This window comes from Peromyscus leucopus, chromosome 2 (genome assembly GCF_004664715.2).
Source record: "Peromyscus leucopus breed LL Stock chromosome 2, UCI_PerLeu_2.1, whole genome shotgun sequence".
Classification (NCBI taxonomy): domain Eukaryota; kingdom Metazoa; phylum Chordata; class Mammalia; order Rodentia; family Cricetidae; genus Peromyscus; species Peromyscus leucopus.
In genome coordinates, this window is record NC_051064.1 from 92,074,145 (window position 1) to 92,097,704 (window position 23,560).

Below are 23,560 nucleotides of genomic sequence, written 5' to 3' on the forward strand. Positions count from 1 at the left end.
TGAGTGTTTATGTTTGAATGATGGTATGTATTTGTATGTGTTGGAATGTGTACATTGGTGTGTGCTTGTATGTTTTCATGTATAGCTGTGTGTATATGTGTTGAAAATCTGTATTAAGTGTGAGAATATGTATATGTGTGTGTCTGTGGGCATGTATGTGTGAGTCTGTTTATGTGTGCATATTGTGGGAATATATGTATATGTGTGCATGTGTTTGTCTATCTGTGAGTGTGGATATTTGTTTGTTGGTATATGTATGTGCATAATTGTGTGCTGGTGTATCAATGCTCTCCTCTGTCTGTGAGTATGTATCTGTGTTTGATGGTATGTGTGTGAGTGTGTGTTTCTGTGTTAGTGTGTATTTGTGTCATGGTTGTCATTTGGGGGGCTCTGTTTGTACCTTCATACATTGAGTGTGTGTTTGCAGGCACAAGGTTGTCAAATTGTGAATGAAGTGATTAGAGCCCACCTTATAGGAGTCAGTTTCTTTATTTCAGCAAAGGGTTCCAGGAATCAAATACAGCTCATCAAGCCTGAACAGCAAACCTTTACTCACCGAGGCCTGATGATGGCATGAAAATCATTGGATGAATAACTAAGATACAATGTTAATTCAATTAACATTTTATACAAATTAAGAGTAGAATTAATGAATGCAATTTGAAGAAAATAAGTTTTAGTCTATAAACATTGGAAAAATTTAAAGTATACCATTGCATCAATACTTTAACTTAGGATCACTTTTTGCATCATACCATACATTATAACAAATATTGATTTAAATGACAGAAGTAAAAAATATAAAATGAATTACAATAACTTTGAAATACAATTTTTAGAGAAATATTTTGTCTTTACAATAGATGTGTACATTTCAAACAAAGGTTGTCTACTGTGGAGTAATAGTTAATGATGATTCTATTCAGAAAAAAAAAACTGTAAAACAGCTTTCTGAGGGCATCAGTGAAAGAGGAAGCAAAGATGAAAACAAAAGTGGCTTAAAAAAATTCCCAAAGCAATCAGAGAATAAGTTAAAGAAAGTGAAAAGACAATTGGGAAATAAGGGGAGGGCATTCAGAAAATGGAAAGTGGTGTTTTCCCTATATAAGACAGATGCACACAGCATGGTCTTCAGAGACTCTAAAGAGCAAGATTCATGACCAGAGAGCCCAGAAGACCAGCAGCATCTGCAACATTCACAATGGCCAGGCCCTGTGTTTTCCTGACATTCCTGTTCATGATGCATTACTGGTCAAGCTGCTGTCTGGGGTGTGACCTGCCTCAGACTCATCACCTCAGGAGCAAGAGAGCCTCCACACTCCTGGCACAAATGAGGAGACTCTCTCCTCTCTCCTGCCTGAAGGACAGAAAGGACTTTGCATTTCCTCTGGAGAAGGTGGATGCCCAGCAGATCCAAAAGGCTCAAGCCATGCAGTTCCTGGGTGAATTGATCCAACAGGTCCTGACCCTCTTCACCTCCAATGAATCATCTGCTGCTTGGGAGACAAGCCTCCTAGACACCCTCTGCGATGAACTCTACCAGCTGCTCAATGACCTGCAAGACTGTGTGATGGAGCAGGTGGAGGTGCAGGAACCTTCCTCGAGCCAGGAAGACTCCCTGGTGGCTGTGATGAACTACTTCCACAGGATCACTGTCTACCTGAAGGAGAAGAAACACAGCCCCTGTGCCTGGGAGGTGGTCAGAGCAGAAGTCAGGAGAGCCCTGTCTTCCTCAGCCAACCTGCTGGCAAGATTGACTGAGGAGAAGAAGTAAGTCACCAAGTGGTGAGAAATCTCCTGGGCTATAACACTGCATAAAATATCCCTTAAAGACTCATTTATTTTAACATGAATTCAATCAACCTACCTAGATGTTTCAGCAAAACAGCATGAAGTTTATCTATATGTAAGGGCATTTGTGTCTGCATCCATTTGAGTATCTCAGTGTATTTATTTTACTATTTATGTAATTTAAGTTATTTAAATTAAATCTCATAGTTTTGTATTTTCTTTAATGTAACAAACTATCACATGCAATAAAATTATTTTGAATCCCATTCAATTTTGCTGTATACAACACTTTTGATTTATTAATTTGGTATTTTTTCAAAATATTTCAATCTTTTTAGTTGATACTCCAAACCATAAAAATTTTACAAATGGACAGAGTATTGAAAATTGTACTGGATACAAGTGTTCACTGCATAGTGTTTAGACAAACCCTAAATCTGTCCCTCTATTTCTCCTAGTATATAGTATTCTCTGTATGTAAAGCCAGCATACTGCTTGGTAGGAAGTCAGAGAATCTTGCTCCTGTCACATTGTGACTGAATCTTCTTTGACACATGTTTCCCAGAGGAATCCTCCCTCTGACCTCCATGACCTCCGGAACCTTTCATCTACCCTCCCAGGTCCACAGGGCTCATGCCTTCTGGACAGTGGTCTGCTCAACATGTACAAAACAGTCACTAAGGCTTTTGTTCCCTCTTGTCTTCTCCAGAGCAGGTTCTCTGGAGAAGGAGGAGTCTGTGTGTAGTCCCCTCAGTTGATAATTACAACCAAGCTCTGTGTCTGACCTCACATAATTTTGACCAGAAGGTAAAACATTTGTAATGTGTCATGTAACTGAGAAAACCATGCCCCAGCTAGGAATGATGTAAAATAATGTCTGAACACTCAAAGGAGATTCTCCCCCTGCTGCTCTGCCTACTGAGACCAGCAACACTAGGCTTGGGAAATGCACTGACTTATGACTGTTGTTTAAAGGGTGACTTCAAATGTTCAGGTTACCGCTTCAAGGTACAACATGTCACAAGGGGAACCTGAATCCTTGTTACAGACAATATTGCAGTCACTCTTAACTGGTACAGAATGAAGTAGTTCTTATTCATACTGAATTGAGATCTGTGTTTTGCAGAGTCACAGATCAACAGCCCAGAGTATATTGACCCAACAGCCCCTTTGGATTCCTCAGGACACATAAGGGAGGAAGACAATGCCCATCTTTAGGTAAAGCTACAAGAGTAACCCTAGAGATTCATCCACTTCATATATACATATATATAATACTTTGGGAATTTCACATCATGCACCCAAATCCTGCAACCTTCACAGCACTCCCATATCTATCACTCACCCCTTCAGCATTGACCTCCGACAGAAATTAATTTAAAACAAAATGAAACAGACATAAAAATCCACCTCAATCCACTGTCTTTCCCACTTCCTCAACCCTTCTTCATTTGTTCTAATGTCATCAGGAGATTCAGTATGTGACACAGTATACCTTTTTCTACAATCAGCCTCACTCTCACATGTTCTTCGCAATGAGTCATTGGTCTGGTTCAAGATTTCTGGCCTCTGGAACACCATCATCACTGGACCCTACATATAGAAACTCCCCTAATATCCTGTTATTGAACCAAGTCAGTCATAGAGATCCTGGGGTTATCGCTGTGTGATGTTCTCTATGATAAAACTGTTGTTCTGATTGGTTAATGAATAAAATACTGATTTGCCAGTAGCCAGGCAGGAAGTATAGGTGGTACAAGGAGAGTAGAGATTTCTGGGAAGTGGAAGGCTGAGGCAGAGAGACACTGCCAGCTGCCACCATGACAAGCAAGATGTAAGGTAGCAGAAGGCCAAGAACCATGTGGCAACTTATAGACTAAGAGACATGGGTTAATTTAAGGTGGAAGAATTAGATAGAAAGAAGCCTGCCACGATAATACAGTTTGTTAGCAATATAAGACTCTGTGTGTTTACTCGGTTGACTCTAAATGGTTGTGGGACAGGCCGGGAGAGAGATTTGTCCTGACAGTGGGGCAGGCAGGACTGGAGAAAACTCCGGCTACAGGTTAATGTTCTGTAGGACCAGTCATCAGGTCATAAATGGGATAGATGATAGGGGGGGCCAACCTAAGGGCTAGGATGTGGGTCTAAGTGGTAGCTGAGCTCCACATTTGGGCAGCTGGGACCAGCCTCCTCAGGTTGGGGTTAGAGACAGCTTTCCTACACCAATTCCCTTGGGGCTTCCTCTCCAGTGCCCACAGTCAGGGGTGTGTGCTATACATACCAAGAGGAACTAAGACAGATCTCCTATTGCAGTGTCCAGTGAGGGGCAGGGCTAGTCATTCTAGGATCAGTGAAAGGAATGGTGGGCTCAGCATGGTCCTTGGATTTCAAAATGTACAGTTCTTATGGAAGTCTGTGGTAACAGTGGCCATGGATATCAACACAGACACCAGTACAGCAGGACTATGGACCCAGACATGGCCTTCAGCAGTAACTCAGGTCAATATGTCTCATCAACTCCTTCTAAAGAGTAACTTGTCAACTACAAATTCCTTCCTTCTGTCAGGTCTAGCCACTCAACTTCATGGTCAGGAGAAAGTTGCCATTGTCACTTTGTATATGGAACATGCCCACATGAAGGTTGCCATGTTGGAGTCATCAGGAGAATCACAGGAATAGATAAAGGATTATCCAATATATAGGGACACAAACTGTGGAGTGCCTATAAGGGGAAAATTGATTGATACCAAGTTGATCTGCAGAGCTTGTAATTGTAGAAGACTTTGTCAGGGAGTATGATTATGGATAAACCAGAGTCTGTGTGACATTGTGAAACATCTTTTAGACATGACTTTCTGCATTCTTTCCTTGGTCCTTATTTTGAAGGTAACTTTAATCATTTTTATGTTTACATAATAGAATAAATTACTTTAAAGCAGTTCCATACTATCACCTTGCCCAGAAAATATGTACAGCCATATCATTTTCTACATGCTAGATATAATAATCTGCTTTGGTTCAATAGAAATGGGGAATCAAGAGACAGGAATAAAGAAACTGACACAGGACCGTGATGTGAGAAGAGCATCTTAATTTCTATTGCTGTGAAGAGAAACAAGACCATGGCAACTCTTGAAAAGCAAAACATCTGGGGATCCTTGACACTCTGACCTCTCGTCATGTGTTTACTGCTGAACACAAAAAACTTTCAAATGAATCCACTGAAAGCATAGAAATGATTTTCAAGAATTTATGGTGCTAAAAACGAAGCAAAACCACACTGTGTGTGAGTACTGATGTCATCAAGATATGGTGAGCACTCTCAAGGAATGGGGCACAGGAAGAGGGCTGAGGACACTACCAATGTGCAGCAGAAAGTTGTTGCTATTGCTTCCCCACTGCGATGACATCACTTCCTTCTTTTGATTTCATTTCAAGTGAAACCACAATTTCAGTTCAATGCCACCAACAACGTCAGTATATTCTCTCTAGGAAAGTGGGGAAAAAAGTAACAAAATATTCTATGCAAAGAAAATTCAAGAGACAAATGATATCCACCATGGAGCCTCTATCACCACAGAAAAATTAAATGAATAATTATACACATTGGCAGTACTGAACCTCTATTATGTGGTAGAACCCCTCAAGGCTCTTCTGCTCAGTTTTCAAATGGACAAAGACAGAGTATGTGCAGTATCCACTACTAAAGTAAAACTGGATAAATATCTGTAAGTCCAAACTTCTGGGTAACTAACAGGCAATCAGAGGCACTGCTATCACTGAGTCTTTTGGTCTGTATTTCCACCTCCCAACTTCAGGCACAGAACGCACTCAGTGAAAAATATTGATCAGAAAAGTTGTATTGGGAAAAAAACTCAAACACTTATATCTTACAAGGACAAACTGGGATATTTACAATTTACTACAGACCTTAGAGTCTTCTGATGTTGACATCTGGGGATTCTTGAGATTCTGACCTCTGGCCATGTGCACACTGCTCAACAGAAAAGCCTTTCTGATGAATCCACTGAAATGAGAGCAACTACCTTGTTGGATTTAGGGCACTAAAAAGCAAACAAACACCACATTGTGTGTGAGTGCTGATGTTATGAAGATATGGTGAGCACTCCCAGGGAGTGGGGTACAAGAAGACAGCTAAGGAGACTGTAGAGATGGCTGACAGGTCAAGAGCATTTACTGATCTTCCAGAGGTCCTGAGTTCAATTTCCAAAAACAACATGGTGGCTCACAAACATCTGTAATGAGATCTGGTGCCCACTTCTGGCCTACAGTCACATGTGATGTATACATAATAAATAAATAAATAAATAAATAAATAAATAAATAAATAAATAAATAAATAAATAAATAAATCATTTAAAAGAAGAAGAGGAAAAGAGGAGGAGGAGAAGAACACGAAGAAGAGGAAGAAGAAGACAGCTGAGGACACTGTGCCACTGTGGGGCAAAGCATGTGAGTTGACTCAAACTCTACAGAAGTCACAGGGCAAGTATAGAAAAGGCAGCAATCAGGGATCACAATCTTTGTTTGTTTTTATTTTTGTTTTGTTTTTTTGAGACAGGGTTTCTCTGTGTAGCTTTGTGCCTTTCCTGGAACTCACTTTGGATACCAGGCTGGCCTCCAACTCACAGAGATCCGCCTGCCTCTGCCGCCCGAGGGCTGGGATTAAAGGCGTGTGCCACCACCTCCCAGATAAGGATCACAATCTTTGAGTAAGACACAGCTAGAAAAATATACATGATGTTTTGGGTAATTGGCTTTGGTAGAAAGATCCTGCATACAGGAATGATGGGCAGAAAGGGAGATGTATCCTTGCATCCTGACTTTGAAGGCACTGTGAAGCACAAACCCAGGCAGACAAAATAGGTCCATGACAGAGAGAAATTTCAGAGACACACTGTTAACAGTAGAAGTCACAATGGCTATAACACAGAGAAGCCCGCAATGGTCTTCATTCAGACGAATGGTCTCCTGGAACACTAAACGGCATCCCTTCCCATCATAAAGACAGAGGACACCAAAAGTGGGAAAATAACGCCGTTTTTCCTTAGAGCAAAGCATAGATGATACATTTCATGAGTTTCTGTGAACATATGTGTGTGTGCAGCAAAGATGTGGAGTGAGAGAAAAACTTCCATGAATAAGATTTCTGGTCCCACCATGAGTTCCAGGGATGACCATGAATATGTCAGTCTTGATCGGGAAGCTCTTGTTGGTTGTGAAATAATAACCACCAAATGATCATTCAATAAATATCTAATACAAAATACAAACCAAATTTGATCCTTCATATACTTAAGAACTCAAGTGTATTAAGACAACTAGAGTACAATAACTCAACCTCGCAACCCTAACCAACATACACAAGAATTTCACATGTGCCATTGTTTCATATAACACATATAGACTCACAAATATTAGCTGAAACAAAATTGACATTACAATTCAAGTAGCTATATTAAGAAATATATGAAGCAAAAACTTCAACTGCAGCATGAAATTCAAGAAATTTCCAGGCCAAGTATTAGAGGTAAGATTTTATGCTTTACAGACAAGTGATTTCACACAGGAAAGGTATATCTGTAATATAAATATCAACCACAATTTCTTTCAGGAATACACTCTAGAGAAGGTGTGTTGAGGGGGAGCATTAAAATTGGAAGCAATAATGAAAATAAAAATGGCGAGAAAAAAAATGACCAGAAACAAGCAGGGAATTACTGAAAGAAAGTGAAAAGTACATGGGAGAGTACTCAGAGGGCATTCAGAAAATGGAAACTAGTGCTTTCTCTTATTTAAGACACATGGACCCAGCCAGGATGGACTTCAGAGAACCTAGAGGTGAAGTTTCAGGACCACAGAGCCCAGAGGACCAGCAGCATCTGCCACAGTCACAATGGCCAGGCCCTGTGTTTTCCTGATGATCCTGGTGGTGATGCACTACTGGTCAAGCTGCTGTCTGGGGTGTGACCTGCCTCACACTCATCACCTCAGGAACAAGAGAGTCTCCACACTCCTGGCACAAATGAGGAGACTCTCCCCTATCTCCTGTCTGAAGGACAGAATGGACTTTGCATTCCCTCTGGAGAAGGTGGTTCCCCAGCAGATCCAGAAGGCCCACGCCATCCCTGTCCTGCAGGAGCTGACCCAGCAGGTCCTGATCCTCTTTAGCTCAAAGGACTCATCTGCTGCTTGGGAGACAAGCCTCCTAGACACATTCTGCACTGACCTCCACCACCAGCTCAAAGACCTGCAAGCTTGTCTGATGGAGCAGGGTGAGGTGCAGGAACCTTCCCTGAGCCAGGAAGACTCCCTGGTGGCTGTGAGGAACTACTTCCACAGGATCACTGTCTACCTGAAGGAGAAGAAACACAGCCCCTGTGCCTGGGATGTGGTCAGAGCAGAAGTCAGGAGAGCCCTGTCTTCCTCAGCCAAGCTGCTGGCAGGACTGACTGAGGAGAAGGAGTAAGTCCTGAGCCAAAGTGGAGAGGACTCTCCTGGACTTGGATCCTGCACCTCACTGCTCAGATTTGGCCTTCTCCAAGAACTCTTTGACGTTGACATCAAGCTTGCCTGGATAGTTATCCTAATATTGGGTTATATTGTGTTGATCTGTAAGGGCATTTGCTTATTGATTCAGATGTTTTGTTTGTTTGTTGTTTTATTTATTTGTTTTATTTATTTATTAGTTCTTCTGCTTGTTTGTCTATCTACATGATTTTAGTTATTTTCTATACCATAGAATTTTATATTTCCTTTAAATTATCAAACCTTTATTGTTAATTTATTTTTTCTATTCAATAAAATTTTTACTATACATGGTTAATCTTATGTGTCATTCACATGATCTTTTGAAAACTGTTTGATGCTTCTAAACTCATTCTGTACATCATAAATGTAACACAACTGGATGTGGTAGGAAATAATACTGAAGGAATGTGTACTGCTTAGACTTAAGAGGTGAGTTGGTGCAGCCATCTTGAAGTTCCTTTTGTTGATGGTAAAAATCATACATCTCTCCTTTAGATAGTGCTCCTCTGGATGGATAGCCAGCATGCTGTACAGAAGGCAACCAGAACATCTTGCTTGTGTTCCATTGTGCCTTAGTCTTCCTGACCTACAATTCTCCCTGACCTCTCTGGCCTCCCTTAACTAACATTTGACTCCCAACTTTTATCAGATGAACTCGATTGGATTCCAAAGATGAGGGAGACCATAAAACCAAAATAAAATAAAGCACATCAACAAATGAGGATCTTCCTACATACCATTAAAAAAGTGAAACATCATAAAAGAAAAAAATGGAGTGCCAGCCCTGTCTTGGTGATGGCTTCAATTGCTGAGACAAAATATCATGATCTAAAGCATTTTGGGGTAGAAATACTTTATTATAGTTTAAAATCATAGCACATTCCATCACTGAGAGAGCTTTAGCAGGATCTTCAACATGGCAGGAACCTGAAGGCAGTAGCTCATATAGAGGTCATGGAGGAACACACTGTCTCCTGCCTTGATGCCTCAGGGCCTGCTCAGCCTGCTTTCTAATACTCTGCAGGACCTCCTGCCCATAGTGTGCTGGACACACCTACAGCAGTCATCAGTTATTAAAATGATTTACAGACTGGTCTACAGTGTGATTCTGTATAGACATCTTCCCTGGTGAGATTCCTTCTTCCCACATAAACCTATCTGGTGACAGGTTGAACTTAGAATTATCCAGGGTAAATTTCCTTCATAAAAGCCTCAAAAAACATACCCTGAAATAATTCAAAAAAGGGAAGTGAATGCAAATCTTCTAAAACACCACAGCTCATCCCTCTCAATTTCATTTGGTATCTTTTCTTTATTTCAATTTTTGTCATTTCACATACTAAGCCCAGGTGTCCCTCCCTCCCCTTCTCTGGTCCTCACCTTAACTGCATCAACCCCATCACCCAACAACTCCTCAGAGAAGATAAGGCCTCCCTTGGGAGTCAACAAAGTTTAGCATACCAGGTTGAGCATAGCTCCCCACTTCTTCAAGGCTGATCAAGGTGTTCCAGCATAGGGTTTGGGCTCCCCCAAGCCAGTTCTTTCACTTGGGACAAGTCCTGGTCCCACTGCCACAGAAGTGTCAGACTTATTCAGGGGGCCTAGACGGGTCCCATGCAGGTCCCCCAGCAGTCAGTCCAGTGTCCCTGTGATCCCACTAGCTCAAGTCAGTTGTCTATCTAGTTTTCCCTATTATGATCTTGACTCTCCTTCCCCCTTGCTTCTAGGATCCCACCTCCCTCTCTTCTAATGATCTCCAGGAGCTCAGGACTAGCAATCTCTTTGCTAACTGTTGCCAGTGGTCCATGGATACACCGCCATCTAGTGGACACGGGCCACCTCTCAGTGGCCCCATTACTGAGGATAACTCAATCTTCCTCTCCCTGCAGCCATCAGTTGAAAATAGTTCATCAGCTTGGACTGGGATTTCCTGACATGCCCCCTGCTTGAAACTGGGATTTTATCTGTCTCCATCATACTTAGACTGTGCATGCAGTCACAGCTGATATCAATATGGACCTGCAGCTACTATATTGTGTATACAAACCCCTGTTTCCTACAGTCAGAAAATGTCTCTGGGAACCTGCATCTTTGTGCCAGCTCTTGTGTAAAGAGTACTGCACTATGGAAGCCAGGAAAGCCAGACTGATCTTTGCTCAGACACCTATTCCCTGCATATTGACCACTTGGATGTGTCTGTATCCAGTCATCTATTGCTAGAAGAACCTCCTCTGAGGAGCACTGACAGATGCACTTATCCTCTTTGAGATGTGGAGGGTGATGTATGAAATCAGGCCTTATGACACCACGGCCCTTGATCTTATTCTTGACATTCCTGCTCTCTAGCAGCTTCCTGTTTCCACAGGTGTATTAAGATTGGTGTTGCTGGGAAGAAAATAATTGAAATTTTGAGTGTGATTGCATTGACTGTGCAGTTCACGTTCCTAAATGCACTCAATTGGATGTAAAATAACTTTTTTTATGGCCATTGGACTTTCGAGTTGAACACTCTTAACATTGTTGCTATTGCTTCCCCACTGGGATGAAATCACTTCCTTTGTTTTGCTTTCATTTCAAGTGACACCACAATTTCAGTTCAATGCCACCCACAACTTCAGTATCTTCTCTCTAGGAAAGTGGAAAAAAGAAATAAAATATTTAATGCAATGAAAAATCAAACAGAAAAGACATCCCCCATGGAGCCTCCATCACCATAGAAAAATTGAATGAAAAATTATACACATTTGCAGCACTGAAACACTTCTATGTGATGGAATCCCTCAAGGCTCTTCTGCTCATTTTACTGATGAGCAAAGACAGAGTGTGTGCAGTATCCACTACTAAAGTAAAACTCCATAAATATCTGTAGGTCCAAACGTCTGGGTAACGAATAGGCAATCAGAGGCACTGCTATCACCATGTCTTCTGGTCTGTATATCCACCTCCTAACTTCAGGCACAGCAGCAGACAGTGAAAAGTACTAATCACAAAATTAGATTTTTGGAAAAACCACAAATACTTATCTCTTACAAATGTAAACTGGGACATTTACACATCACTGCAGATCACAGGGTCTTCTGCTGTTGACATCTGGGGATTCCTGACACTCTGATCACTGCTGAACATAAAAGCCTTTCTAATGAATACACGGTAATGAGAGCAGCAATCTTCTAGGCTTTATGACCACAAAAAACAAGCAAACACCACACTGTGTGTGAGTGCTGATGTCATCAAGTTATGGTGAGCACTCTCAAGGAGTGAGTTACAAGAAGAGGGCTGAGGACATTGTACCACTGTGGAGAAGAGAGAGTGAGTCGACTCAAAAGCCACTGAAGAAGTCACAGGACACTTAGAGAAAAGGCAGCAATCAGGGATCACAGTCTCTAAACTCAGACACAGCTAGAAAGAATGTGCATTCCATTTTGGGTAATTGTTGTTGGACGAAAAATCCTCCATATGGGAATTTGGAGCAGAAAGGGAGATGTATCCATAGATCCTGACATTGAAGGCACTGGAAAGCACAACCCCAAGGCTGACAAAATTGGTCCATGACTGAGAGAAATTTCAGAGACACTCTGTTAACAGTAGAATTCACAATGGCTAGACCACAGAGAAGCCCGGAATGGTCTTCACTCAGACGAATGGTCTCCTGGAACACTAAACAGTTCACGAAACCTACAGGCCAAGACAGCATCGCTTTCCATCTTAAGGTCAGAGGTCACCAAAAGTGGTAAAATAATGCCGAAACTGCCTTGGAGCAAAGCATAGATGATACATTTTATGAGTTTTTGTGAACATGTGTGTGTGCAGCAAAGATGTGGAGTGAGAGAACAACTTCCATGAATAAGATTTCTGGTCCCACCATGAGTTCCAGGGATGACCATGAATATGTCAGTCTTGATCGGAAAGCTCTTGTTGATTGTGCAATAATAACCACCAAATGATCATTCAATAAATACCTAATATTCAATACAAACCAAATTTGATCCTTCACATACTTAAGAACTCAAGTGTATTAGGACAACTAGAATAAAATAACTCAACCTCACAACCCTAACCAACATACACAAGAATTTCATATATGCCATTGTATAATATAACACATATAGACTTACAAATAATTAGTTGAAACAAAATTGACATTACAATTCAAGTACCTATATTAAGAAATTAATATGAAGCACAAAATTCAACTGCAGCATGAAATTCAAGAAATTTCCAGGCCAAGTATTAAAGGTAAGGTTTTATACTTTACAAGTGAGTGATTTCACACAGGAAAAGTACATCTGTAATATAAATATCAACCATAATTTCTTTCAGGAACAAACTCTAGAGAAGGTTTGTTGAGGGGGAGCATTAAAAGTGGAAGCAATAATGAAAACAAAAATGGCGGGGGGGGGGAATGGCCAGACACAAGCAGGGGATGACTGAAAGAAAGTGAAAAGTCCATGGGAGAGTATGGGTGTGCAATCAGAAAATGGAAACTAGTGCTTTCTCCTATTTAAGTCACATGGACCCAGCCAGGATGGACTTCAGAGAACCTAGAGGAGAAGGTTCAGGACCACAGAGCCCAGAGGACCAGCAGCATCTGCAACATTCACAATGGCCAGGCCCTGTGCTCTCCTGACATTCCTGGTGGTCATGCACTTCTGGTCAAGCTGCTGTCTGGGATGTGACCTGCCCGAGACTCATCATCTAAGGAACAAGAGAGCCTCCACACTCCTGGCACAAATGAGGAGACTCTCCCCTCTCTCCTGCCTCAAGGACAGAATGGACTTTGTATTCCCTCTGGAGAAGGTGGATGCACAGCGGATTCAGAATGCCCAAGCCATCCCAGCCCTGCAGGAGCTGACCCAGCAGGTCCTGATCCTCTTCAGTTCAGAGGACTCATCTGTTGCTTGGGAGACAAACCTCCTAGCCACATTCTGCACTAGCCTCCACCACCAGCTCAAAGACCTGCAAGCCTGTCTGATGGAGCAGGGTGAGGTGCAGGAACCTTCCCTGAGCCAGGAAGACTCCCTGGTGGCTGTGAGGAACTACTTCCACAGGATCACTGTCTACCTGAAGGAGAAGAAACACAGCCCCTGTGCCTGGGAGGTGGTCAGAGCAGAAGTCAGGAGAGCCCTGTCTTCCTCAGCCAAGCTGCTGGCAGGACTGACTGAGGAGAAGGAGTAAGTCCTGAGCCAAAGTGGAGAGGACTCTCCTGGACTAGGATCTAGCACCTCATTGCTCAGATTTGGCCTTCTCCAAGAACTCTTTGAGTTTGATATCAAAGTAGCCCGGAGAGTTACCCTAATATTGGGTTGTATTGTGTTGATCTGTAAGCACATTTGCTTATTGGTTCAGATGTTATATTTGTTTGTTGGTTTATTTATTTAACCAATTTATTTATTAGTTCTTCTGCTTGTTTGTTTATCTACATCATTTCAGTTATTTTTTAAACCATAGATTTTTATATATCCTTTAAATTTTCAACCGATTATTGTTAGTTTATTTCTTCTATTCAACACATTTTTTTACTATACATGCTTATTCTTATGTGTCAGCCATTCAATCTTTTAAAAACTGTTTGAGGCATCTAAACTCATTCTGTACATCATAAATATAACACACCTGGACGTGGTAGGAAATAATACTGAAGGAATGTGTACTGCTTAGACTTAAGAGGTGAGTTGATGCAGCCATCTCATAGTTCCTGTTCGCTGATGGTAAAATCTTACTTTATCTCCATTAGATAGTGCTCCTCTGGATGTATAGCCATCATGCTGTACAAAAGGCAACCAGAACATCTTGCTTGTGTTCCATTGTGCCTTAGTCCTCCTGAACTACAATACTCTCTGACCTCTCTAGGTCCCTTAACTAACATTTGACTCCCAAATTCTACCAGATGAACTCAATTGGATTCCAAAGATGAGGGAGAACATAAAACCAAAATAAAATAAAGTACAAAACAAATGATGATCTTCTTACTTACCATTATAAAAGTAAAACATAAGAAAAGAAAGGAATGGAGTGTCAGCCCTGTCTTGGTGATGGCTTCAATTGCTGAGACAAAATATCATGACCTAAAGCATTTTGGGGTAGAAATATTTTATCATAGTTTAAAATCACAGCACAGTTCATCACTGAGAGTACTTTAGCAGGATCTTCAACAGGGCAGGAACCTGAAGGCAGTGGCTGATATAGAGGCCATGGAGGAACACACTGTCTCCTGCCTTGATGCCTCAGGGCCTGCTCAGCCTGCTTTCTAATACTCATCAGGACCACCTGCCCAGGGGATGGATCACCCACAGTGTGCTGGACACTCCTACAGCAATAATCAGTTATTAAAATGATTTACAGACTGGTCTCCAGTGTGATTCTGTAGAGACATCTTTCCTGGTAAGATCCCTTCTTCCCACATAAACCTATCTGGTGACAGGTTGAACTTAGAATTATCCAGGGTAAATTCCCTTCATAATAGCCTCAAAAAATCTTCCCTGAAATAAATCTAACAAGGGGAGTGAATGCAAATCTTCTAAAACAACACAGCTCATTCCTCTCAATTTCATTTGGTATCTTTTCTTTATTTTAATATTTTTATTTCACATACTAAGCCCAGGTGTCATTCCCTCCCCTTCTCTGGTCCTCACCTTACCGGCATCAACCCCGTGACCCAATAATTCCTCAGACGGTGGAAGGCCTCCCTTGGGAGTCAACTAAGTGTAGCATACCAAGTTGAGCATAGCTCCCACTTCTTCAAGGCTGAATAAGGTGTCCCAGCATAGGGTTTGGGCTCCCCAAAGCCAGTTCTTGCACTTGGGACAAATCCTGGTCCCACTGCCAGAGGCCTCACGAACAGATCAAGCGACACAATTGTCAGCAGAATTCAGGGGTTCTAGTCGGGTCCCATGCAGGTCCACCAGCTGTCAGTCCAGTGTCCCTGAGCTCCCACTAGCTCAGGTCAGCTGTCTCTCTGGTTTTCCTCATCATGATCTTGACTCCTCTTCCCCTTTGCTACTCTGTCCCACCTTCCCCTCTTCTACTGATCACCAGGAGCTCAGCCCAGTCCTTGGACTTGGTTCACTGAGTTTGTTCCTAACTATTGCCAGTGGTGCATGGGTACACCGCCATCTAGTGGAACACGGGCAACCTCGCAGGGGCCCCATTGCTGAGGATAACTCAATCTTCCTCTCCCTGCAGCCATCAGTTGAAAATAGTTCATCAGCTAGGGCTGGGATTTCCTGACATCCTCCCTGCTTGAAACTGGAATTTTACCTGTCTACATCATACTCAGACTGTGCATGCCATAACAGCTGCTATCAATATGTACCCGCAGCTACTATATTGATCTACACACCCCTGTTTCCTACAGTCAGAAAGTGTCTCTGGGAATCCCCATCTTCCTGCCAGCTATTGTGTAAAGAGTACTGCCCTAAGGAAGCCAGGAAAGCCATACCGATCTTTGCTCAGACACTTATTCCCTGTACACTGACCACTTGGAAGTGTCTGTGTCCAGTCATCTATTGCCAGAAGAACCTCCTCTGAGGAGCACTGACAGATGCACTTATCCTCTGTGAGATATGGAGGGTGATGTATAAAATCAGGCCTTTTGACACCACGGCCATTGCTCTTATTCTTGACATTCCTGCTCTCCAGCAGCTTCCTGATTCCACAGGTATATTAAGATTGGTGTTGCTGGGAAGAAAATAATTGAAATTTTGAGTGTGATTGCATTGACTCTACAGTTCACGTTTTTAAATGCACTCGGATTGATGTAAAATTACTTTATTTTATGGCCATTGGACTTTTGAGTTGAACACTCTTAACATTGTTGCTATTGCTTCCCCACTGGGATGACATTACTTCCTTCTTTCATTTCATTTCAAGTGACACCACAATTTCAGTTCAATGCCACCCACAACTTCAGTATCTTCTGTCTAGGAAAGTGGAAAAAAGAAATAAAATATTCAATGCAATGAAAAATCAAAACAGAAATGACATCCACCATGAATCCTCCATCACTGTACAAAAATTAAAGCAAAAATTGTACACATTGCAGCACTGAAACACTTCTATGTGATGGAATCCCTCAAGTCTCTTCTGCTCAATTTTCAGATGGACAAAGACAGAGTTTGTGCAGTATCCACTACTAAAGTAAAACTGCATAAATATCTGTAAGTTCAAACTTCTGGGTAACTAATAGACAATCAGAGGCACTGCTATCACTGTGTCTTCTGGTCTGTATTTCCAACTCCTAACTTCAGGCACAGCAGCAGTCAGTGAAAACTACCGATCACAAAACTAGATTTTGGAAAAACCACAAATACTTATCTTTTACAAATGTAACCTGGGACATTTACACATCACTGCAGTTCACAGGGTCTTCTGCTGTTGACACTCTGGGGATTCCTGACACTATGATCACTGTTGAACACAAAAGCCTTTCTAATGAATCCACTGAAATGAGAGCAGAATTCTTCTAAGAGTTATGACCCCAAAAACCAAGCAAACACCACACTGTGTGTGAGTGCTGATGTCATCAAGGTATGCTGAGCACTCTCAAGGAGTGGGGTACAAGAAGAGGGCTGAGGATACTGTAACACTGTGCAGCAGAGCATGTGAGTCAACTCAAAAGCCACTGAAGAAGTCACAGGGCACATAGAGAAAAGGCAGCAACCAGGGATCACAGGCTCTAAACTCAGACACAGCTAGAAAGAATGTGCATTCCATTTTGGGTAATTGCTGTTAGTCGAAAATCCTCGATAGGGGAATATTGGCAGAAAGGGAGATGTATCCATGGATCCTGACTTGGAAGGCACTGGGAAGCACAACTCCAAGGCTAAAAAAATTGGTCCATGACAAAGAGAAATTTCAGAGACGCTCTTTTACAAGTAGAAGTCACAATGGCTAGACCATAGAGAAGCCCGGAATGGTCTGCATTCAGACAAATGGTCTCCTGGAACACTAAACAGTTCACGAAACCTACAGGCCAAGATGGCATCCCATTCCATCTTAAGGTCAGAGGACATCAACAGTGCCAAAATAAAGCCAAAACCTTTCCTTGGAGCAAAGCATAGATGTTACATTTAATGAGGTTTTGTGAACATATGTGTTTATACAGCAAAGATGTGGAATGAGAGAACAACTTCCATGAATAAATTTTTGCTCTGACCATGAGTTCCAGCGATCAACATGAATATCTCAGTCTTGATCAGGAAAATCTTGTTGATTGTGCCATAATAACCATCAAATGATCATTCAATAAATACCTAATATACAATACAAACCAAATTTGATCCTTCATATACTTAAGAACTCAAGTGTATTAAGACAACTGGAATGAAATAACTCAACCTCCCAACCCTAACCAACATACACAAGATTTTCACATGTGCCATTGTTTCAAATAACACCAGTAGACTGACAAAAAATTAGCTGAAACAAAATTGACATTACAATTCATGTAGCTATATTAAGAAATAAATATGAAGCACAAAATTCAACTGCGGCATGAAATTCAAGAAATTTCAAGGCCAAGAATTAGAGGTAAGGTTTTATGCTTTACAAGTGAGTGATTTCACACAGGAAAGGTATATCTGTAATATAAATATCAACCATAATTTCTTTCAGGAATAAACTCTAGAGAAGGTTTTTTGAGGGGGAGCATTGACAGTGGAAACAATACTGAAAACAAAAAGGGTGGGAAAAATGGACAGAAACAAGCAGGGGATGACTGAAAGAAAGTGAAATGTACATGGGAGAGTATGGGTGGGCAATCAGAAAATGGAAACTAGTGCTTTCTCCTATTTAAGTCACATGGACCCAGCCAGGATGGACTTCAGAGAACCTAGAGGAGAAGGATCAGAACCACAGAGCCCAGAGGACCAGCAGCATCTGCAACATTCACAATGGCCAGGCCCTGTGCTCTCCTGACATTCCTGGTGGTGATGCACTTCTGGTCAAGCTGCTGTCTGGGATGTGACCTGCCTCAGACTCATCACCTCAGGAACAAGAGAGCCTCCACACTCCTGGCACAAATGAGGAGACTCTCCTCTCTCTCCTGTCTGAAGGACAGAATGGACTTTGCATTTCCTCTGGAGAAGGTAGATGCCCAGCAGATCCAGAAGGCCCAAGCTATCCCTGTCCTGCAGGAGCTGACCCAGCAGGTCCTGATCCTCTTCAGCTCAAAGGATTCATCTGCTGCTTGGGAGACAACCCTCCTAGACACATTCTGCACTGGCCTCCACCACCAGCTCAAAGACCTGTAAGACTGTGTGATGGAGCAGGGTGAGGTGCAGGAACCTTCCCTGAGCCAGGAAGACTCCCTGGTGGCTGTGAGGAACTACTTCCACAGGATCACTGTCTACCTGAAGGAGAAGAAACACAGCCCCTGTGCCTGGGAGGTGGTCAGAGCAGAAGTCAGGAGAGCCCTGTTTTCCTCAGCCAAGCTGCTAGCAGGATTGACTGAGGAGAAGAAGTAAGACCTGAGCCAAAGTGGAGAGGACTCTCCTGCACCTCACTGCTCAGATTTGGCCTTCTCCAAGAACTCTTTGAGTTTGATATCAAACTAGCCTGGATAGTTATCCTAATATTGGGTTATATTGTGTTGATCTGTAAGGGCATTTGCTTATTGATTCAGATGTTTTATTCGTTTGTTGGTTTATTTATACATTTAATTTATTTATTAGTTCTTCTGCTTGTTTTTTATCTACATGATTTAATTTATTTTTAAACCATGGATTTTTATATTTCCTTTAAATTTTCAAACGGTTATTCTTAATTTATTTCTTCTATTCAATAAATTTTTTTTACTATACATGGTTAATCTTATGTGTCATCCATTAGATCTTTTGAAAACTGTTTGAGGCTTCCAAATTCATTCTGTACATCATAAATATAACACACCTGGACTTGGTAGGAAAAAATACTGAAAGCTATGTGCACTGCTTAGACTTAAGTGGTGTGTTCATGCAGCCATCATGTGGTTCCTGTTCAATGATGGTAAAAATCTTACTTCTCTCCATTAGATAGTACTCCTCTGGATGTATAGCCATCATGCTGTACAGAAGGCAACCAGAACACCTTTCTTGTGTTCCATTGTGCCTTAGTCTTCCTGACCAACAATTCTCCATGACATCACTGGCCTCCCATAACTAACATTTGACTCCCGACTTCTATGAGATGAATCAATTGTATTCGAAAGATGAGGGAGACCATGAAACCAAAATAAAATAAAGCACAAAACAAATGAGGATATTCCTACATACCATTAAAAAAGTGAAACCTGAATGGAGTGTCAGCCCTGTCTTGGTGATGGCTTCAATTGCTGAGATAAAATATCATGACATAATGCATTTTGAGGTAGAAATGTTTTATTATAGTTTAAAATTACAGCACATTCCATCACTTAGAGATTTTGCCAGGATCTTAAACAGGGCAGGAACCTGAAGGCAGGGCTGATATAGAGGTCATGGAGGAACACACTGTCTCCTGCCTTGATGCCTCAGGGCCTGCTCAGACTGCTTTCAAATACTCATCAGGACCACCTGCCCAGGGGATGGATCAGCCATAGTTTGCTAGACACTCCTACAGCATCATTAGTTATTAATGTGATTTAGAGACTGGTCTCCAGTTTGATTTTGGAGAGACATCTTCCCTGGTGAGATCCCTTCTTCCCACATGAAACTATCTGGGGTCATTTTAATTTAGAATTATCCAGGGTAAAATCCCTTCATAATACCTCAAAAAACATACCCAGAAAGAAATCTAACGAGGGAACTAATGATATTCTTCTAAAAGTACACAGTTCATGCCTCTCAATTTCATTTGTTATCTTTTTTTTTCAAATTTTTTAATTTTACACACTAAACTCATTTTCCCTTCCCTCTGCTTCTCCTGCCCTCTACTCCCATCCTTCACCCCCCGCCATGTCTTCTAATCCTCAGAGGAGCTAAGGCCTCCATTGGGAGTCAACAAAGTGTAGCATACCAAGTTGAGCATAGCTAACCACTGCTTCAATGCTGAGCATGGTGTTCCAGCATAGGGTTTGGACTCCCCCAAGCCAGTTCTTGCACTTGGGACAAGTCCTGGTTCCACTGCCAGGGTCTCACAAACATATCAAGTGACACAAGTGTCAGCAGCATTCAGAGGACATAGGTGGGTCCCATGCAGGGCTCCAGCTGTCAGTCCAGAGTCCCTGAGCTCCCACTAGCTCAGGTCAGCTGTCTCTCTGGTTTTCCCCATCATGATCTTGACTCTCTGCCCCCTTTGCTACTAGGATCCCATCTCCACCTCTTCTGATGTCCAGGAACTTAGTAGCCCAGTGCTTGGACTTGGATCAATGAATCTGCTAACTGTTGCCAGTGGTGCATGGATACACCGCCATCTAGTGGACATGGGCAACCTCTGGGGCCCCATTACTGAGTATAAATGAATTTTCCTCTCCCAGCAGCCATCAGTTGAAAATAGTTACTCAGCTAGGGCTGGGATTTCCTGACATCCTCCCTGCTTGAAACTGGGATTTTATCTGTCTCCATCATACTCAGACTGTGCATGCAGTCACAGCTGCTATAAATAGGGACCTGCAGCTACTATATTGTGTTTACAAACCACTGTTTCCTGCAGTCAGAAAGTGTCTCTGGGAATCCCCATCTCCCTGTCAGCTCTTGTGTAAAGAGTACTGCCCTATGGATGCCAGGAAAGCCATACTGGTCTTTGCTCAGACACCTATTCCCTGTACATTGACCACTTGGAATTGTCTGTGTCCAGTCATCTATTGCCATGAGAACCTCCTCTGATGAACACTGACAGATGCACTTATATTCTGTGAGATATGGAGGGTGATGTATGAAATCAGGCCTTTTGACACCACAGCCATTGCTCTTATTCTTGACATTCCTGCTCTCCAGCAGCTTCCTGTTTCCACAGGTATCTTAAGATTGGTGTTGCTGGGAAGAAAATAATTGAAATTTTGAGTGTGATTGCATTGACTCTGTAGTTCACTTTCCTAAATGCACTCAGTTTGATGTAAAATTACTTTATTTTATGGCCATTGAACTTTCAAGTTGAACACTCTTAACATTGTTGCTATTGCTTCCCCACTGGGATGACATCACTTCCTTTGTTTTGCTTTCATTTCAAGTGACACCACAATTTCAGTTCTATGTCAATAACATCATCAGTATCTTCTCTCTAGGAAAGTGGAAAAAAGAAACAAAATATTCAATGCAAAGTAAATTCAACATAGAAATGACATCCACAATGAAGCCACCATCACTACAGAAAAATTGTATGAAAAATTATGCAGATTGGCAATACTGAAACACTTCTATGTGATGAAATCCCTCAGGGTCTTCTGCTCAATGTTCAAACTGACAAAGACAGAGTTTGTGCAGTATCCACTACTATAGTAAAACTGGATAAATATCTGTAAGTCCAAACTTCTGGGTAACTAATAGACAATCAGAGGTACTGCTATCACTGTGTCTTCTGGTTTTTATTTCCCCTCTATCTTCAGGCACAGTAAGCACTCAGTGAGCAAATATTGATCACAAAAGTAGATTCTGGAAAAATCTCAAATACTTACCTAGTGCAAATGTTCTCAGGACAAACTGGGACATTTACACATCACTGCAGATCACAGGGTCTTCTGCTGTTGATATCTGGGACTTCTTGACACTCTGATCTCTGGCCATGTGTTCACTGCTGAACACAAAAGCCTTTCTAATAAATCCGCTGAAACCAGAACAGCCTTCTTCTAGCACTTATGATGCTAAAAACCAGGTAAACACCACATTGTATGTGAGTCCTGATGTCATCAAGGTATGGTGATCACTCTCAGGGAGTGAGGTACAAGAAGAGGGCTGAGGACAATGTGCCCCACTGTGCAGTAGAGAGTTTTTGTAGACTCAAACTCCACTGAAGAAGTCACAGGGCACTTAGAGAAAAGGCACATCCAGGGATATCATTCTCTAAACTCATACAAACCTAGAATGATCCCGCATTCTGTGTTGGTGTAATTGTATAGGTTAAAGAACTCTCAATATGTGAAATGTGGACAGAGAGTAGTATACATGGATGCTGACTGTGAAGCACATCCCCATGGCTGACAAAACTGGTCCATGAGAGAGAGAAATTTCAGAGAAACACTCGTAACTGTATAAGTCATACTGGCTATAACACAGAGAAGCTCTGTCTGTTCTTCATTCTGCTGAATGCACTTCTGCAGTACTAAACATTTAAATAAACCGACAGACCAGTACAGCATCCCTTTTCATCCTAAGGACAGAGAAACAACAGTGTGAAGAATACGCTGAAACTTCGTCCTCAGAGCAAAGCATATGATAAACTTTATGACAGTGTGTGTACATATATGTATAAAAATGAGTGTGTAGGCATATGTGTGTGCACATAAGTGTGTGTGACTACTAGTGTGCAGGCTAGATCATGCCACAGCAAGCATGTGGAGTAAGAAAACATCTTCTATGAATCAGTTTTCACTCCCACCATGGGTTCCAGATTTGGTGGGCAGCCCCATGTCAGGTCTTGGGAGCACTACCAATCAGCACTGGATGAGGTGGGATAGTGTGTAGCATGGGGACAAAACTGTTGTAAATCCCATATTATCAAGTGAAAAAGAGTGGCAGACTGGATGGAACTTCATATCCTTACCGGGCCCCTCAGGAGGAAGCTCCCTGTGGCCTCATCAGGGGCCATTCTCCATCAGGCCAGAGCCCTACATCGCACTGGGTCAGGCATGCTCAGAGCTATGTGAGGCCCCAGGCAGCTCCTGCCTTCTGCATGCCATGTTGCAAAGTTTCCACCAGAGGCTCCCTGCAAGGGGGCCTGGCCTCAAACCTGCCATGTCTGGCTCCTTGGTGCTCATGGCCTGCCCTAGCTCCCAGCAGCTAGGTGGCGCCCCCAGTTCCCATGGCAGCCCCTGGGCCACCTGACTGCCACTGCCAGACATGTTTCACAACAGTGCTCTGCCCACCTGCTGCTGCATGTGCTCTGGGTCAGAGAGCAAGGAAGCAATGGGGGACAGAAGGACTCTCAGTCTCTCCCAGTTCAACCCACGGAACCCTCTGTCCCTTCTGCTGGCCATCCGGCCTCAAAGGCTGTCCATGTACAGTTTTTATCTGGAGTCACAACACATACATAAACCAGACATAAAACATGCATATTGTGGTCACATTTCTCACACATTCACACATTTATATAGGCAGGACATTCC

At 42.2% G+C, this 23,560-nt stretch overlaps 3 protein-coding genes and 1 pseudogene across 3 annotated transcripts; all 4 read left to right on the forward strand.

The window, feature by feature from the left end:
• Nucleotides 1-1,201: 1,201 nt before the first annotated feature.
• LOC114688459 (interferon alpha-13-like) lies at nt 1,202-1,774 on the forward strand. The gene has a single exon (XM_028863058.1). It carries the CDS (start codon nt 1,202-1,204, stop codon nt 1,772-1,774), a length of 573 nt encoding a protein of 190 aa, XP_028718891.1.
• Nucleotides 1,775-7,711: 5,937 nt separating this feature from the next.
• LOC114688462 (interferon alpha-12-like) lies at nt 7,712-8,284 on the forward strand. The gene has a single exon (XM_028863062.1). It carries the CDS (start codon nt 7,712-7,714, stop codon nt 8,282-8,284), a length of 573 nt encoding a protein of 190 aa, XP_028718895.1.
• A 4,602-nt stretch (nt 8,285-12,886) lies between these two features.
• Nucleotides 12,887-13,521, forward strand: LOC114688461 (interferon alpha-12-like). Its single transcript, XM_028863060.1, has one exon. It carries the CDS (start codon nt 12,949-12,951, stop codon nt 13,519-13,521), a length of 573 nt encoding a protein of 190 aa, XP_028718893.1. The 5' UTR covers nt 12,887-12,948.
• A 4,715-nt stretch (nt 13,522-18,236) lies between these two features.
• LOC114688457 lies at nt 18,237-18,809 on the forward strand (annotated as a pseudogene).
• The last annotated feature ends 4,751 nt before the right edge of the window (nt 18,810-23,560 follow it).

Bases quoted from the DNA above. Each gene is read 5' to 3' on its own strand.
- LOC114688459 (XM_028863058.1), top strand. From the start codon at position 1,202: ATGGCCAGGCCCTGTGTTTTCCTGACATTCCTGTTCATGATGCATTAC.
- LOC114688462 (XM_028863062.1), top strand. From the start codon at position 7,712: ATGGCCAGGCCCTGTGTTTTCCTGATGATCCTGGTGGTGATGCACTAC.
- LOC114688461 (XM_028863060.1), top strand. From the start codon at position 12,949: ATGGCCAGGCCCTGTGCTCTCCTGACATTCCTGGTGGTCATGCACTTC.